The 18,983-nt window shown below is 33.2% G+C and overlaps 1 protein-coding gene across 1 annotated transcript; it reads left to right on the forward strand.

The window, feature by feature from the left end:
* Positions 1 to 9,205: 9,205 nt before the first annotated feature.
* LOC130049782 (uncharacterized) lies at positions 9,206 to 17,049 on the forward strand. Its single transcript, XM_056147789.1, has 6 exons — positions 9,206 to 9,341; positions 13,389 to 13,604; positions 14,293 to 14,419; positions 14,862 to 14,980; positions 15,056 to 15,173; positions 16,855 to 17,049. Exons 1-6 carry the CDS (start codon positions 9,206 to 9,208, stop codon positions 17,003 to 17,005), a joined length of 867 nt encoding a protein of 288 aa, XP_056003764.1. The 3' UTR covers positions 17,006 to 17,049.
* The last annotated feature ends 1,934 nt before the right edge of the window (positions 17,050 to 18,983 follow it).

Below are 18,983 nucleotides of genomic sequence, written 5' to 3' on the forward strand. Positions count from 1 at the left end.
CCAACAAAAATGCATAATAAGGGGAAATTGGGTTATAATTCTTATTTTCAGTAAGAAAGCAGAGGAATGGAAAGTTGTTTTTAAAACAGCATTCCCCAATATGTTTCAAACATCAGCTTATACCACAGTCATATGTTTGAGTAACAGGCATTCTGATAAGTTGGGTCTGGTAATAGTGGGGAGAATGATGTCCTACAGCGGAAAACCGAGAAGGGGGGTCAGTAAAAGTCTTATGAAAAACTTACAAATAGTTACAGTATTAGCTGACATTATCTTAATATGTAATTTAGGCAATTCCTGAAAATAAGTTTAATATAAACTAGTGTTAACATTTTATTCGTTACGCACGCCATTCAATGAAATGGCACTGTAATTTGCAATCCCAATCGGTTACTTAATGATGTTTTGATTTCTATTCCAAATTGTTTTAGAAGGGATATTTACCAGCATACTATTTCATTTCTATTCTGTTTTAATAGGGTATATCTCACGCCTTATTGTAACAACTTCTACAATTAATTCACTTCTTATAAGGTTTTGACTCACATGGATAGCGACACCTGGGCTCTGTTTTTCCTTTGTTTACTCTGTTTGCTTTTTAGGCTTCTTTTTTTCTTTTATTTCCTTTTTTTGCCAACAGACATGATTATTGCAAGTATTATGAATGTATGGATGCATGCTATTTTTGCCAAATCATACCATTAATGTGAACACTTTTTTTTTTTTAATTTTACTTTCTGTACGCGACAGCTCATTGTAACATTCATTTTGTTTTTATTGATTATAAAGATTAAAACTTACAACACGTGTAGCAGTCTTTCACCATGGGCCAAAATATAATTTACCTCATGATCTTGATAATAATTTCATAGCCTACTAAATTCATATTCTTACACAAAGACCTAGTCAGTTAGATCTCAAAATGATGTAAGAATGTTGTGATATCAGGAAGTAAGACACGGAGAGACTTAAACATACATGTAACATTGAAAGGCAATTATTATTTATTAAAGAAGGTGTGTGTTTTGGCCGGTTTTGAAAGCAATCCTGTTTAAAGCTTGATGATGTCTGTCCGTCCGTGGAAAAAAAATGGTTGAATTTCTATGCAATGTTAAGGGTAATTTTCGACATATTTTACCTGTAATTCATCAGTTAGCAGTTTCAATTTCCATAAATACCGGGTTTATCTAATTTAGTTTACACTTGAATGATTTTGGTCAGAAATTGATTGTACGATTTATAATCAAGCCGTGCCGATTTTGGCGGTTTCTGGTAATTTCCATAAAATAATGCCTGAAATGAATAAATTTTAACTCTTTTTTTTTTTTTTTTTTTTTTTCAAGTTTCAAGATTTTTATTTATGAAACAAGACAAAAACATATACAAATATACAAAACAAATGAAATACATGTATAAGATACAATGTGTATACGATATGGTTATTATTTTACCATGGAATCAAAATAGATACAGTATATGTCAAACAATTGTAGTTATTAATTTACATCAACATAATTTCAAGTGACGGAATAATACTGCGTAAGAAACATATTTGGCAGTGTGTGTATAATAAAGATAAGTTTTTAATTGTTGTTTTTCAAAAACGCCCCGCTGCCACAATGAGTCCACACATATCACGACAGTTCATATCCGACTCATTGGGCAGCTCTATTAGAGGACTGACCCTCTGAATAGTGGCTTCATATATAACACAAGTATATATAATACACAGATATACACATGTATACATACATGTGCGTGCATAGATATAATAGCAGTAGTAAAAATGTTTAAATTTTATGTTAAAAATTTTGATATAAAGAATATCTATAGATTGGATACAAAATTTTGAAAAAACTTCTGTTCTTTTGTTTTATATAAAAACCTGAGAACTTGACAGTGCGATCTCAAGTATTCCTTGATGGAACGAATAACAAAATCACTCGTCTCATTAACCTGCACAACTCTACAATACATCTTACATTTATAAATTCTAAATGCAATAAAAGAAAGCAAATAGTTATATATCTTTATCAACTCAGTATTATCCAAATAAAACCCAACAGCAATATGTTTCCAAGTAATTGTGAAATTAATACAGGTACTTGCGACCTTCCATATATGTCGTACATTAATACAATCAAAAATAAGGTGTTTTGTGTTTTCGATTTCATTTCTACACAGTTTACACTTATTTGTTACAGTGTTGTTCCATTTGCTAATAAGGAGATTATTACTCAATAAGTTGTGTATTAGTTTATAATTAAACTCTGCTAAAGATTTGTCTTCAATGTATTTAACTTTCAATAAAAATATTGATTCCCATTCCTTTTTATCTGTTATTTGGAACTCTCTACTTAACCTTGTAAGCGAGGGTTTTTGGAATTTATGCTTTATCAAAGTAGAATAGAAAATTTTAGTTTTATGTTGTAAACATAAATTTTTATCAATATTTTTGGTTTTAATGTAGGGAATTTTAGAAAAATCATATCCGAGTTCAAATTTTTTGAAAATATGTCTTATCATCTTATACTCGCATAGCCAGTTCGTTTTCTTAGTAAGACAATCATAAATTTGTTTACCTGATTTTAATAGCCCATCCTCATTAAAAATGTCTTTAACATATAAAATTCCACTTTTTATCCAATCATCAAAACATATTGATTTACCTTTGAAGAGAAAATTTGCATTTGACCATATTGGCTGAAGAAGGAATTTTTCAGTGGAGTTAAGAGTTTGGTTTGTGTTGTCTTGACAAAGGTTGAAGCAAGAAAACACCTGTTTATAAAACACTGGAACATTTTTAAGAATGCCATAATTGTTAGTTGATGTTTCAGAAGTCTTAACTAAATAATCAATGTCAAGATTTAAAGTTTTGCTGAAACTTTCTGCATATTTTTTAATGATATGATTACTTGTAATAAGGCGTGGAATCCACATGGCCTTTAGGGCTTTAAGTTTAGACTCTATATCGACTACACCTATCCCTCCATCTTTAATATCCCCTATCAATGTGTTCCTTTTGATTCTATCTTTTTTATTCCATAAAAAATTAAATATCAACCTATTGATATCTTTTATAAACTTAGGATCGGGTAATTCTAAAATGCTTGCAACATAAGTCAATTTTGATAAAGCCAATGAGTTAATGATTGTACATTTTCCAAATAATGATAGTTTTCTTCTCTTCCATGATTCAAATAACATTTCAATTTCGTGATATATTTTCATCCAGTTTTTATTGTAACATTCAATCTTATCTTGACCTATATGAATACCTAAACATTTTACGGATTTCCTAGTTACCTTTATTCCCTCTACTGTTTCAAGCTGGTTTCTCAGGTTTCCGAGTAAAATACATTCTGTTTTTGTGAAATTTATTTTTGACCCTGCTAATTCACAGAAACTTTTAATGGTGTTTATTGCATGTTTTAGAGAATCGGTATCACTTAAAGCCAGTGTCATGTCGTCTGCATGTTGAATATTTTTAATTTCATTTTCTAAGTTTTTATTTTTAAAACCGTGAATCGAATTATTTGATTTGATTTTATCTGATAGAATTTCTGCAACAAATAGGTATAAAATCGCAGAAATTGGACAGCCTTGCCTAATTCCCCTGTGCATCTGGCATGTTCTAGAGATCCAGCCATTATTTTTTAAACGGAAGATAGGATTTTTATAAAGTATTTTAATCCATTTAATAAAATTAATTCCAAAATTAAATGTTTCTAGAGTTTTGAACAGAAAATTCCACTCAACTGAATCGAATGCTTTCTCAAAGTCGAGAAATAATAATAAGCCCTCTTGATTATTGTTTTCCCAGTAATCAAAAATATCTAATATCAATCGTGCGTTGCTTCCTATAAATCTTCCTTTTATATATGCTGTCTGTTCGTTACTTATGTAATCATCGACAACTTTTTGTAAACGACGAGCAAATATGAATGCAATTATCTTGTAGTCTGTATTTGTAAGGCTAATAGGTCTGTAATTTTTTAATAGGGATTTCTCTCCTTTTTTGTGAATTAATGATATGACAGCAAGTCGTTGGGAAAAAGACATTTCATTTGATAAAAAAATTTCTTTAAGCATTCCAAAAAAAAGTTCCGATAACTGATCCCAAAAGCATTGATAAAATTCAGTTGGTAAACCGTCTAGACCTGGCGATTTATTGTGTTTCATACTCATAACAGCTTCTCGACATTCATCTAAAGTTGGAAATTGGTCACAATTATTTCTCGCACTCTCAGATAAACATTTAATATTGCTATTATTTAAATAATTCTGAATGTCAGAAGAATTTATATTTTTAGTATCATACAGATTTTCATAAAAATTACACATTTCACTCAAAATATCTTCATCAGTAGTTAAAGTTTCTTTTCGTTCGTTCTGTAGTTCATTAATAACATTCTGTGATTGATGCTTTTTTTCTAGACTTAAAAAATACTTGGTGTTTTTTCTCCTTTGTCGATCCACTTAGCGCGTGACCTAATTTGAGCTCCTTTTGCTTTTTTATCATACAAGTCATTTAATTGCGACTCCAAGTCTCTCTTTTTATTCATATCAATTTGGAGATGTGGGAGAGATTATATTTCATTTATTTCTTTTTCAATGTTTGAAATTGTATTCTTAAGATTTTTCTGCGATTTGATTGAAAAATGTATAGAAAGTAACTTAATTTTATGTTTTAAAATTTCCCATTTTTGCGTGTTTGTTCCTTGTGGGTTTTTTATATTTTGTATAATATTTACAATTTGGTTTTTATATTCGCTACTTTTTAACTCTATTAATTAAACTTTTTGATGATGGTCAACATGTCGGACTATCGGATCGTCGGACTACAGGTCCGTCTGTCTACCGGAACGTCGGACTATCGGACCGTCGGAACAAAAGGGTGTGTATTCTAGTCATTCATGTTTAATAAAGTACACTTGATTTGGTAACCACACAGGGTACTTGAAAATACTTTGATAACAGCGCCCACAACATGTGATATTTTGTTTGGTTGTAAGATTCATTATTGCTGTTGTATTTTATATAACTTTTCCTAAAAGTCAACATATGTTAATCCGAATCGTATTCCAAGTGTCCATTCAAAAATAAAGTTCTTCAAAATCACGTTTTGATTTTAAACAGATCCAATATGCAAAATAGAGGGGTAAAATAAACCTGAGTTACAGTACCTATACTAGATTCTAAAACTTCAGAAAACGTTCGAGAGATGTAGTGCAGGATCCAGAATATTTTATACTAAGCCCCAAATATTTCCTCCCCACGAAAACAGCAAATGTCGTGACGGTGTAACTTTAACATCAGATAGACGTGCCGTAAATCTAATTGTAAGTTTAAAAAAAGATTAGTAAATCTGAAATTATATTTTACTCAAATCAACATATCTTGTGATATATCGTGTAAACAAAAGTGAATTTCGATCGCTCGAACGTCGATCTTTCGAGGTTCTCGATATTACGCCCCCGAGTTTTCCTCTCTACTAAGGAAATGCACTATTTGTTTCTCGAGAATTTGATCTCTTAAAGTACTTGGTATCTAAAAGTGAAGTTTGGGTCCCGTAGAACATGATTTTAATGGTTTCACTCGAGAATTTTCGAACTTTTGGTAGCGTATATGTACCACCACTCCATATATAATTAACAGTGAATGTCTAGGGCTAGTCTGTCCGTGGTAATCAGGTGTTCGCATAGGTAACGCATCCCTGCTTTTCCATGTGGGGTGAATAATTAATTGCTTAACTGGTTTCAACCCTTCAAGTGCAATTCGTGTGATAAAATAATTCGAATATACATAACATTTACCAGTTGTTTGAACTTAATAATATAGTAATCTTGATATTAGAATTTGAAGACAGGCCAAAGAAACGTCATTAATTATTAGAATGTGTGTTTTGTGCAAAGTCACTATGACATGTGGCGATTATGCTTGGTGTACTTAGTTATTAAAGAATTGTATAATGTATGAAGCATTGTAGATATGTACATGTGTCGGTACATTTACATGTACTGGTCGATCGGGGATGTTCACTCCTCTTACACCTGATCAAACGCTTCGTGTGCCCAGGGTTTCGTATTTGCTCAACTCCCTATTTTATATTGAAACGCGCATTGATGCAGTTTTCCGTCCATTCTTTTTTTTTTTAAATTAATGTATGCATCAAAAACAATTATAAGTTTAATTTCTTTAAATAATAATCGAAACTCTTTCTCAAAGGAACATGATGATATTCAATACGGCGATATGAATATTGATTTATCTACCAAAGCTGAATATTATTTGACTGTACATATTTATTGTTATTTCGGAATTCAAACATGTCGGTTGAGCATCACAAAAGATACATTATTTGTCGAAATGCGCTTCTGGTTCATCACAATTGGCACCGCATAAGTTTTACAATATGACAAATCTTTGATATCTCGAACAATAATCTGTGGGACACCAACCAATGACACGTGAAGATAAGGGACAGTGATCAAACTTAAAACTCATATAAAACTCATATAAGCAATACAAAATTGAGAGTTTTTTTAAACACGGACCACTGTATATACCAGAATGGGATCAGGTTCCTAGGAAGAGTAAACATCCAGTCCCTGTCGACCGGTTACGCCTGCCGTTAGCCCTATACCGCCCTGTCAGAGCTTGTATCCCCTATAGACTCCCCAATGTGACACCTTTTTATATTGCACAACGCTTCAGCCAATATTGTAGCATTATTGCTTATATTCAAGAAAGGACAGGTATAATCGGGCAGCAGAGGTACATACTAGAAGGGTAAATGAAATGCGAACATAACGAATACTGATCAATCTGATAATTATTATCAGCAATATTTAATAGAGAATTGGGTAAACACGGACTATGGACATGTCAGAGGTGGGGCTATGTGCCTAGGAGGAGTGATGCGCATGTATCCTTAGTAATTTACCTTACAATGAATCTAACTGTTTGTATCACATCAAATACGCTTTCAAATGTTGCAAGATATACAAATATCATGCCGAAACTTTAATTAATACTTGCTTTCAAGCTGCAATTTTGCATTTGGTCTCATTTGAAGCCCATTCTATGTTCTCCATCGTGATCAACTACCTACCTTTTGCAAAAGCACACCAAGGATACCTCAGGATTATTTATTTCTAAATGCAGAGCTTCCGGTGAAATTACAAACACCAACCTGCAGTCGACTAGACACAACATACTGTTGAATAAAACTCATAATTTAACTATATCACTTAGTCAGCAAACATATTGCTGAAAGGTCTGAGTTTATTGAATTCCAGAGTTATAGAATTTAAACATATTTCACCTTGATGTAAACCGTTTCCCTTGATGTAGATCCCTTTCAGAATATCAATGCATTGACCCATATGTTAATATCGGGAGATACATATTCCGCTACATACGTTGCCGTGACTTGCTTGTGTTGTTTTCCATGTAACATTACAATTGCTTTGCTCGCAAATGCCTAGATGTATCCCGGTGTATGTCATTCACCTTTTGGTGGATGCAATTTAAACTCAATTATCACATGTTCAACATCCGAAGAAAATACATACTATTACTACATATCTACTTTCACTGATGTGATTAGAAGAATCATAAACATTAGAATTTGGAATCCGTCTACGGAAGGTTTCTTCGAAATGGTTCGTTATACAGTGAAACTTCTCCAAACCGGCCCCTCAGAAAACCGGTTCTCCCTGAATATCGGCCGATTTTCAAAGTCCTGGCAGAAACCTTACCATTTCCTTACAAAGAAAGTCTCACAAAACCGACCACCCCTGAAAACCGGACATCGGCCACTTTTTAAAGTACTATTGTTAACAAACATGTGTAAATTACCCTTATAATACCGACCACTATTTGAAGACCAGACAATTTTGACCAGAGGGGTGATTAAGACCGGCCAGGTGTGAAAAATGACTGACCTACCGGCCAGGTGGGAAATTATCGACCGGAGGTGTGAAAATCACGAGTGGCCTCTATAAGTTCTATAGTTTACCTGTGCTCTCCAGGGTGTTAATTGGTGCTTGGCTAATCCAAGAGACCCTTTCAAATTTCTGTACGAAATGTTATAAACAGATATGCATATATTGAATGAATACAATCAATACGCCATATTGTTGCACCATGGATATAAGCGGTAGTTAATAAACAACAAACCCATGACTGTTAATGATACTTTTCAATAGATAAATGAGTTTTGGGGGGTTTCAATAGACTTAAAATTCCTAAGAAGCATCTAAATTAAAATTATATATTTACTACTGTACCTTTCAAAAATGTCAAAACAAATTTGTTAACGATATAAGCAATGGACGTAAACAGGATTTTTATAGGTAAGAGAAATTCCAATAATAGGCCTCTGTGTTTTCTTTATGTATCTTGTTATAAATTTTTAAATATATATATTAAATTAGATGATTGCAGCAATACTCTTTTTTGTAATAATTACCTGTAGGTACAAGCGGACTAGTTTGATCTCCACCGATAATTGATCATAGATCCCCATATAAAAGTGAGCAGTACCTACTCTGTGTATCAATTGCAGCAATCAAATGGCTATGTGTTTGTGTTGTTTATTAAAACATAAGCCGAAATTCTATATAAATGCTGCTAGTCTACAAATTTCAATACATATATCAAATGCAGTTTTATTTAAACGGACTGTTTTCCATTATCTATGCATGTCAATATAAAAATGTTTATTCATGTTTAATTAGTTTTAGTGCTATAAATTGAAAATAAACATGTTAGTAAATTTTTGTTTTATTTCCAATAGTGAAATAATAGTCCTTGAACACCATATTATTTGGTTTGTGGTATGTCAATGGAATATTTAATAAAAAATGAGCTGAAATGTCTCTATAAATGCTAAATTCTCGGTATACCGGCCACTCCTCTAAACCGGCCGTTTTTGTCGGTCCGACAGCTGGCCGGTTTAGAAAAGTTTCACTGTACATGAAATACTTTCTACGTTTGATTATTCGTGTTCTTTCTTTTGTCTTTTTTATAAAGTTTATCCAAAGAAATTTAAACGCCTCATATTAAATGCATCCTACCATAGCTACATAAACATATAAACCTCGCCGGGCATTTGAATGCTACCATATTTGTACTGACCCTTTGATATGAAATATTTTCCAGGTATATACATAATAATCCGTTGATCTGCGACTGTAATATGAAATGGCTGCTGTACTTCCGTCGCATGCAGAACTTGAATATGGAATTTTTCGGGAGGGTCCCAATATGCAGTGACCCGGTAAACATGAAAGGAAAACGGCTCGACATACTTCAGCTGTCAGATATACAGTGTGGTAAGAAAGAAGATAACACAATTTCAAACAATATTTCATATCTAAATAAACATCACATTTGCTGAAAATGTAAATAAACCAAATAGTGGCTACTCTCACAAAACATAGATATTACAAAACAAATAGTAGGACATACCTTTTTTCGCATTTGTGTGAAAAATAAGGTTGCGACTTCAGGTCATACGTTTAAAGATGACACATTCTGGGTCCATTAGTACACAAACACATTTACAGTTCATAAAGGTCAGTATCCGTCATTGTCATTATTGATTCCCATCTTCTGATTTTAGATAATTATATCTGGATTTTCTCAAGAGAGAGAGAGAGAGAGAGAGAGAGAGAGAGAGAGAGAGAGAGAGAGAGAGAGAGAGAGATAGTCATGTGTAGATTTTCAACTTTTCAGAGTGTAATTTCCTATAAACTATAATCCTATGAAAGGTGATGATAACGAACAGTGATCAATCTCATAACTCCTACAAACAATACAAAATAGATAGTTGGACAAACACGGACCCCTGGACACAGCAGATGTGGGACCAGGTACCTAGGATGAGTAAATATCCCCTGTCAACCGGTCACGCCCGCCTTCAGCTATAATAATAATAAGAAGAATGATGATACTAGTAATATTTATTTATATAGCGTCCTATATGACTATAAATAACCACTCTAAAGCGCTGCACACAATAAAAATGATACAACATGTTATAAAAGTAGTAAAAAGAAATTATAGTAGCATTGAGACAGATAATATCAAAACAATGCTACCACAACATCTATATGAGTCAAACCTTCATTGATAATGCATTTATAAATCTGTCGACCCTGTACGATTTTTATATAATTGACCTTTGTATGTGACCAGCTAGGTTAAGTTATTTACATCATATCATATCAAACTCCAAGGTTGATGCCTTCAACATACATATTCTTTATCGTAGTTTCCCTCCCATTTTACAAAAAAAAAACCGAATTGCTAAAAGGTCATTCTGAAGGCTTCCCATATTAATCCGACACAGGTACTAATACTCAACCAAGCAACTTTGTCGACAACTATTTGTCATCTTTTTGATATCAAGATGTTGAAATCATTCTAGAAATTGAAGTAATACCATATCAATAAAAACATGAAAATTCATCTAAAAATGTTTTAACAAATATAATTACATGTACATAATCGAATGTATAACAATGCATGCACTTAATATCTCTAACATGTATTGTAGCACTTTCTTGGGGGTGAATATCAAGCTTTTTTTATTTTACTGTCAAATTTCCATATAAAATAAATGAATTAATAAATGAATAAGATGGCATCAATGTAGCAGATGGACCATGGACATTAGCATGGATTGGTCATTGGGTAGAGTACCAGACTACGGGTCCTAAATTGAATTATCAGTCCTGTCAAATATTTTTGAATCGTTCCTCTGCTCCACCTGTCACACAATCACGGCAATGGAAGATGAGCATTTCTTTGTTTCACAAATTGTTTTCAGGTCATTACAGCATTATACCCATAGACCTAAAACAATAATAGTATTACCTTGATTCAAACGACTGTCATTATACTGCAATCAAGTTTCATAGGGCTTGCAAAATACACGCAGCATAATTGTTAGTTACATAACTGTAAAATTGTGATAATACTGATGTTATGGTACATTTATCTACACCATATCTGAGAAGATATAATCAAGTACTACCTATACATTCTAATTTTAATAATTGATAACCAAAGAGCCCATATTAAGAAAATGATTCCAAATGGTCCCAATGTCAACTTTAGTATTTATTCATTACCGATTTCCATGATAATGAACTTGGCTTCTTTCCAAAACATAAATAAATATTCTTTAACCAAGAATGATAGAAATTGTAAGTTTCAATTAAAGGCATACAAATTTCTAAATTAATATTTTTGTGACATATCAGATATAATTCACTTGCGCGCTATTTGTTTCTACCAAATTCCCAGGTTTTACTCTAGAGTTAACATATTTTGATAGTTCCTTTTTTCTGGCAAGTAAAATTGTAAAGTCAGCTGCTATGTACTGCAGTAAGTTATATAAATGATATTTCACTGTAGCAAAGAAGGTGAGACAAATCTTTAACACAATTCAGTATTGAACCTGGGTCTTTTGCATTACTAGTTAGGTGATCTAACCACTGAGCTACTCATGCCGATATCTAAAGTATCGTGTTACTACCATACACATTTAAATGGGGCATATTAGCTGTGAAAGTGATGACAACCATGTTTCGCTCAAAATCTCTCAGGGCAAAGAAATATGTATTACCGATTAATAAAAATATTTTGTAAAAAAAAAAAGACAAACAAAATAAACCTGATAAAACTACATAAAATGACTGCTTTTAGTGTAGAGATATGTATAAAGAAGAATTATTGTCGTGCAAGACAATAATTATTTAATTACCACAATTACATATTCATGTGTCTACTTTGAGGTTAAATAATTGAATACTTGTGTTATTACTGAAATATATAATATAGCGCAAATTTTATTAAATTCAACTTTTGGTGACATATTTACAGCACTTTAAACGAGTTTGGAAACCATGTAAGAATTCTTCATATCGAGGAGATGAAAAATTATTTCAGAGAAACGTAGCATATGTCCTAAAATCGGTTGAATTTCTATTAGACACATTTTGATTATAAAAAGCTCATAAATTATGTTCTGCAGTCTTTTGTTTAATGTTTTAATCATCCCTGAATAACGGTAAAGTTATTTGACAGCGTAGACAGGCGTACATGTTAAAATTCGTTGCTTTCGTTGCTTTCTCACAAGGTTCTGTGTTCTTTTTCGTCATTTTAAGTGTTAATACGGCGGTAGCGCAGGAGATTCAAAGTAGAGGAGCAAAGTCACCTTTGTTTGCTTCGAAGTGAAAATAGCCACTGTGCACTATTGATCCGTTTTGTTTCATTTATAGTTTCGTAACTATCTAAACCGTTAAGGCTCACAGCGGGTGTGACCGCTCGACAGGGAATGTTTACTCATCCTAGGTATCTGATCCCACCTCTATTTTGTATTCCTTATAGGAGTTATGAGATTGATCAGTGTTCGTTGTCTTCACATTTCTTACAAGTAATTCAATATTGAGGTGTATGATACAAGTAGTAGATACTAGGAACACAGTCACGTGTTTCTTTAATTTGGTTGTTAGGTTTTTCCAGACAAAACGCATTTTTTTTAAATAAAAGTTTACATTGATTTAATCATAATTTGACATGAAATATAATTAATTTCAAAAATGATATAACCCTACATTTTATGAATTAGCATTTTAATGTTTAAGACCTTACAGTTAATGCGCAAGTAAAGAAACTCACAATCTTCCTAATATGCTGCTTTGAACTCTCTGATTCAATAGCATGATTATTCAGAATATCAAGTACAAAAAAGTACTTTTTCCCCAATCTACTAGTATCAAAATTGTTTATACACATATACAAAACATTGTTATGAATTTGTTTGATACGTCTAATGAGAATCAGAACGCCCTTATCCACTTGTTCATGTTATATATATAATGGGAACTTCAATTATGGATTCTAAAACAATTACATATTTGTAAACACTAGCTTCTCAAGCCTGTGGGTTTGATCATCGTGATTGACAATGACTGTTTTGGTGATATCCTATCCGGATTTCCTCGTGTTCTCCTCAGAAATAACACCACTCTGCAAACTCAACAAAAATAATCTAATATATGTCACATAGTTCTTCCTCATCGTGAAATGAATACACTATGGACAGTAATCGCTTACTCCTCATATACATGGGATCCCAATTCCGATATGCTCAGAGGTTCGTCTTTGCCTATCGCTAAATTTTGTATTTTGTATAGGAGTTCTGAGATTCTGTCAATTAAAAAAAGAAGAAATTGCAATTTTGTAATCAGATAACAAAAAAATATCTTATTTTGCTACATATGTTCAAATTAATCGCTAACGTTTGATTTCATTATGAATATCTGATAACAGAAATGTTTAATGAAGTGCGTATCGTATGTGATGTACAGATTGTCGAATTCCTGGGAAGATTTACAAAGGAAACCGGAACGAGACAAAAGACGGGAAGGTGTGCAACGAATGGAAAAAGGAAACATCAGTTGAATCAGAGTATGGTGAAATGGTGAAAACAGATAAAAAGTATTGCAGAAACCTTTATACAGATGAACCTGTATGTGTTCCCAGAAAGCAGTCGGATTGGACCTCGTGTGGTGTTCCCATTTGCAGTAAGTTCCATTAAAGCAGTTACAACATGTCAATTGGACTAAAGATGGAAACGTGGGAATGTAACGACAATGAATTCTTATTTAAAACCAGATATAATGGAAGTGATTGACGTCCAACATAACTATTGCTCTTTAAGTAATGTATGTTATATTATAATGTGTATTACAATTAGTATTATCATCATCAGCATTACTATTATTTCAGATCGGTCTCGATAGTTCAGTTGTAAATAATTCGTTTCGCAAGAAACAGGTCGTGACTTCGAGCACTTCTCATAACCATTCGTAGTCAAAGCTAATAGGAAATATATATAGTGCTTCATCATTCGACATATGCTCAATTATTGGATATAGAATAACGGCTTTTTCGCATACGGTGTCCGTTGGCTTGGTAAGTTTTGACAAATTATATGAATATCTAACTTATGATTCCGAGTGTTAATCACAGGTCTTGATTTGTGGTGCTTCGTCTACAGCTGATCAGGGTCTCGAAACCAGTGAAAAAGTATAAACGGGATGTTAAAAGCAATCAATCAATCAGTATTTCATTGCAATACATATTGTCACAGCAATGATACGTCGAACGTGTCCAATAGCATCGCCATCGTTATCACAGTAAATACACACAGCAGTGACAGCACACTTGTGATACAATTATGTAACATGGACATTTCATTTTTCATTGTAGGTGACAATATCTGTGTAAATGATGAATTTCTGCAAAAGAGGTACCAATTCTTGCCCTTGCACAACCGGTTACAGTGTATGTACAGAGATTTAAGCTCATTGCTGCCATCATCGCTGCTTCACTGTGGGTAAGGAAGTTATGTATGAAAAATGTATGATATCGAACAGTGATCAGTGAAAAAGGAAAAGATAACGAAATGTTGGATTAAAAGGTAAATAAAACGAATAACGATCAATATCATCAATCCCATAAAGAATATAAAATCAACGATAATGCGCACACGGAATTAGGGACACACAGGTGGTTTGGTCACGTGATTAGCAGTAGTAGACATACATACTGAACCTTTTAATTTGCCGGATATACTGTGACCCCTACGTCATTTATGGTAATACATTAGCATGGGTGGAATATCGATAGCGTAAATCATGATATGTCTTCGATAGCATAACAGGGGTGTCGTGGATAGTTACTTACGTGTATATAGAGTTATATATTCTAAGTGTTTTGGTCTGATAATGTCACTGTGATACGTGAATCAAAGTGAAACATATACTACTTCCTAACAGACTAGCACAAAGCCTTGTGAAGACAATACAGCTCAAGAACATACAATGCCCAGACCACAGAACCATGACCAGAGCTCTGACATTGCACACAGACGACTCCAAACAAATGTTTGAGAAATGTGAGTTTTTATTTTCCCATTTAATGGTTGAAAGTGATTTACCTTGCAACTCATTAAATGTTTTATTTATTTTAGGTTACCGTCTTGAGAACAATCAGCGTGAATTCTTGACGAGGAGAATACAAAAGGGACAATATTGTCTGAAATATCTGAAAAACATATTCTTGTCTGAAACAAAGGAACAGTTCTGCAGGTATAACATTTCTGATGAAACATATATAATTGAACAAGTATTTTTCTTTAGACAGACATAACATACGGTCGAACATATGCGTGTACTGTGTTGGCATACTAAGACACACATTGTTTTAGTGGCTAATATTTAAATGTTGACTTTCGCAATATTTTTACGAAAATTGTTTGCATGCACTGAGAATTAGAATTCAGAGTATTGGACATGATGTGACTTCTAACAACTGCTACTGTATCAACATCGGTAAACTTTCACTGTATCAACATCGGTAAACTTTCACTGTATCAACATCGGTAAACTTTCATTGTATAAAGATCTGTAACCTTTCATTGTATCAACATCGGTAAACTTTCACTGTATCAACATCGGTAAACTTTCATTGTATAAAGATCCGTAACCTGTCACTGTATCAACATCGGTAAACTTTCACTGTATCAACATCGGTAAACTTTCATTGTATAAAGATCTGTAACCTTTCACTGTATCAACATCGGTAAACTTTCACTGTATCAACATCGGTAAACTTTCATTGTATAAAGATATGTAACCTTTCATTGTATCAACATCGGTAAACTTTCACTGTATCAACATCGGTAAACTTTCATTGTATAAAGATCTGTAACCTTTCGCTGTATCAACATCGGTAAACTTTCACTGTATCAACATCGGTAAACTTTCATTGTATAAAGATCTGTAAACTTTCACTGTATCAACATCGGTAAACTTTCACTGTATCAACATCGGTAAACATTCATTGTATCAACATCGGTAAACTTTCACTGTATCAACATCGGTAAGCTTTCACTCTATCAACATCGGTAAACTTTCACTGTATCAACATAGGTAAGCTTTCATTGTATAAAGATCTGTAAACTTTCACTGTAGCAACATCGGTAAACTTTCACTGTAGCAACATCGGTAAACTTTCACTGTATCAAGATCGGTAAACTTTCACTGATCAAGATCGGTAAACTTCCAATGCTACTATTCTAAGTGTGAATGTTCTGTTGTTTATAAATTGATGACACTTAAACTACGCCGAGTGACGTATCTTTATATAGGTGAGACATGAATACATAAGACGTAAACAACAGGGGGCAGCATTTAAAACAACACACATGAAGTAATATGTGCTTCGTTGAATGATATCAACGAAATGTAGCTTATCTTATTCGTTACAATCCACACATATTTTCAACAGAAAGTAACACATGGACGTTTCACACCGTTGTTCGTAGATGTACATTACTGAGTTTGAAATATGGATTGACCTCATGAAAATATTGTATATGTAAAACTGATACGGTACCTATTTTGATTCACCAGATGGGCATTTCGACAAATAATGTCTCTTCAGAGTACCAAAGACTGGTGCCAGATTCATTCTAGGATCAGAGCTATGCATGAGGGAGATAATCTTTAATTTTGGAATTAATTTCTAAATTTTATCCCAGCAATTAATTATGCATCCGTATTTTCAAGCTAGTAACGGAGACTTAGGTATTGGACTGTAGGGACCCCCGTAGACTAACAGACATATTGCTTAAAATGCCTCTCGAGAAGATTGTACTTATATAGTAACTATAAGTGTTGAAGTAATGCCAACGCATGTCATATGTTTCTGGAAATATGAAAAAAGCTACGACATATTCATGTTATTTGAAAATGTTTTAAAACCTAGGTCAATGTCCGTGTTTGCAAACTGCAAGTTGTCAAAATTGATGGAGGTCACTGATGAAACAATCACAGAATATGACAAGAGCTTTGTTGTCAGACGACTACAGAGAGAGCTCCAGCACATCGGAATTGAACAGTACAACTGTGAGGCATAGTTATCAGTTTTTTTTAATTTAAAATTTTATTCCTTCAACCTTAATTTCTCTTCACAATGTTTTAATCAATATAAAATATACTTGTTTTCATCAATGATGCTTTTTACTTTGATTCGACATGCCAAATAGGCAGCAACACATCACATACAAGACAGAGCGGTTAGTACACCATTAGATTCACAATATAATGTAATTTATACAAAATGTCATGACTTTGAAAGTTTTACTCGTTTGTTAAATAAATATTAATCAATCAAACACAGAACACGATTATAATCTTTTCTTAATTTGTTTTCTTCTTTCTTTATTCAGAAAATGCACCAAGGAACGCTTCCCCGTATTTGGACGATAATAGAAGTCTCCCAGTTACTTATCTTGTCGGTAAGTACTTCAACATGTTATACTACAGCATAAGTAAGGTTTCCCGTCGACACCGCAATATCAGCTACTGACAGCATGAACAGGCGAATATAACGAACTGTGATGGGTGTCATAACTCTAAAACAAAATACAAATATAAGTATATGGTAAACACGGACCCTTGTACATACCAGAAACGCCCTACAAAAATGTTAAGTTAACACGTTATAATACAAATTCGATGTGAGGAAAAAAAAGTGCAGTCAATGTGATACGTCATCACCAGCAGGCAAACAGTGTGAAACACGGCAGTAAAGCCAAGGTTACCCGGCATCACTTGAAGTCTCTATATGAAATACAAACAGTAAAGACAAGGCTATCCGTCTAGTTAAAATGTGAAGCACACACACTAAAGTTAAGGTTACATTGAATCAGTCAATATGTGAAGCACACGGACACTAAAGTTAAGGTTACATTGAATCAGTCAAAATGTGAAGCACACACACTAAAGTTAAGGTTACATTGCGTCAGTCAATATGTCAATCACACGGACACTAAAGTTAAGGTTACATTGAATCAGTCAAAATGTGAAGCACACGGACACTAAAGTTAAGGTTACATTGAATCAGTCAAAATGTGAAGCACACGGACACTAAAGTTAAGATTACATTGAATCAGTAAATATGTGAAGCACACGGACACTAAAGTTAAGGTAATTGACGTATAATCATATCACTGTTCGTTATCTTCACCTTATATTAAAGGCGTACATTTGATGAATTTCACAAACAATAGCAATAGACCCAAACTGGCATTACAAACACAGGAACAATAGCGTACTGATATAACACGGTGTTGAAACATCACGGATATCACAAATTAAGTAACAATAAAACCACACTGATATCACGCATTAATAAAAATAAATCGAACACCAAAAAGTCAGTAACGATAAAACTAAACTGATACTTGAAAGTAACAGCACAACATGGATTCCACACTAATATCACAGAGTAATAAGATATCAAAGAGTAATGAGATATAACAGTAATGAGATACCACAGAGTAATGAGATATCACACCACGAATTAAGTAAAGATAAAACCATGTTGATAACACACATCAATAATACATCATAAAAGCCAATAATTAAGTAACGGTATACTCACGCCTGCATTACGCATTAAGTACCTATTAAACCACACCATTGACAAGCGTTGCATGCGAGTAAAATATGTATTTGTGAAACAAAGATGTCCAAAATGGCTGTAAAACAATTTATATACTAAATGATGGGTCCTGTTATAATGATTGTACATATGATATATAAAATGCATAGCACTTATGCAACCCAACGTGATGGCTTTGGTAAATATATTTCATCATCATGTCAAAATATAAGGACGTACGGTAAAAAAAGATATGTTATGAAAGGCATTGTCACGGGAAATATGCATATGGGAAAAGGCATACCCCACCCATGCGACCAAAGTCTTCTTTTTTTTTTAAAGTATATCACTTTCCAAGTTCAAACTCATAATGTTAAAATCCCCTACTTAAGGATATTAACTCCAAAACCTCCGAGCACAACTGCACATAATGCTACAACTAAGCCTCA

This window comes from Ostrea edulis, chromosome 8 (assembly GCF_947568905.1).
Source record: "Ostrea edulis chromosome 8, xbOstEdul1.1, whole genome shotgun sequence".
NCBI classification, from domain to species: Eukaryota; Metazoa; Mollusca; class Bivalvia; order Ostreida; family Ostreidae; genus Ostrea; species Ostrea edulis.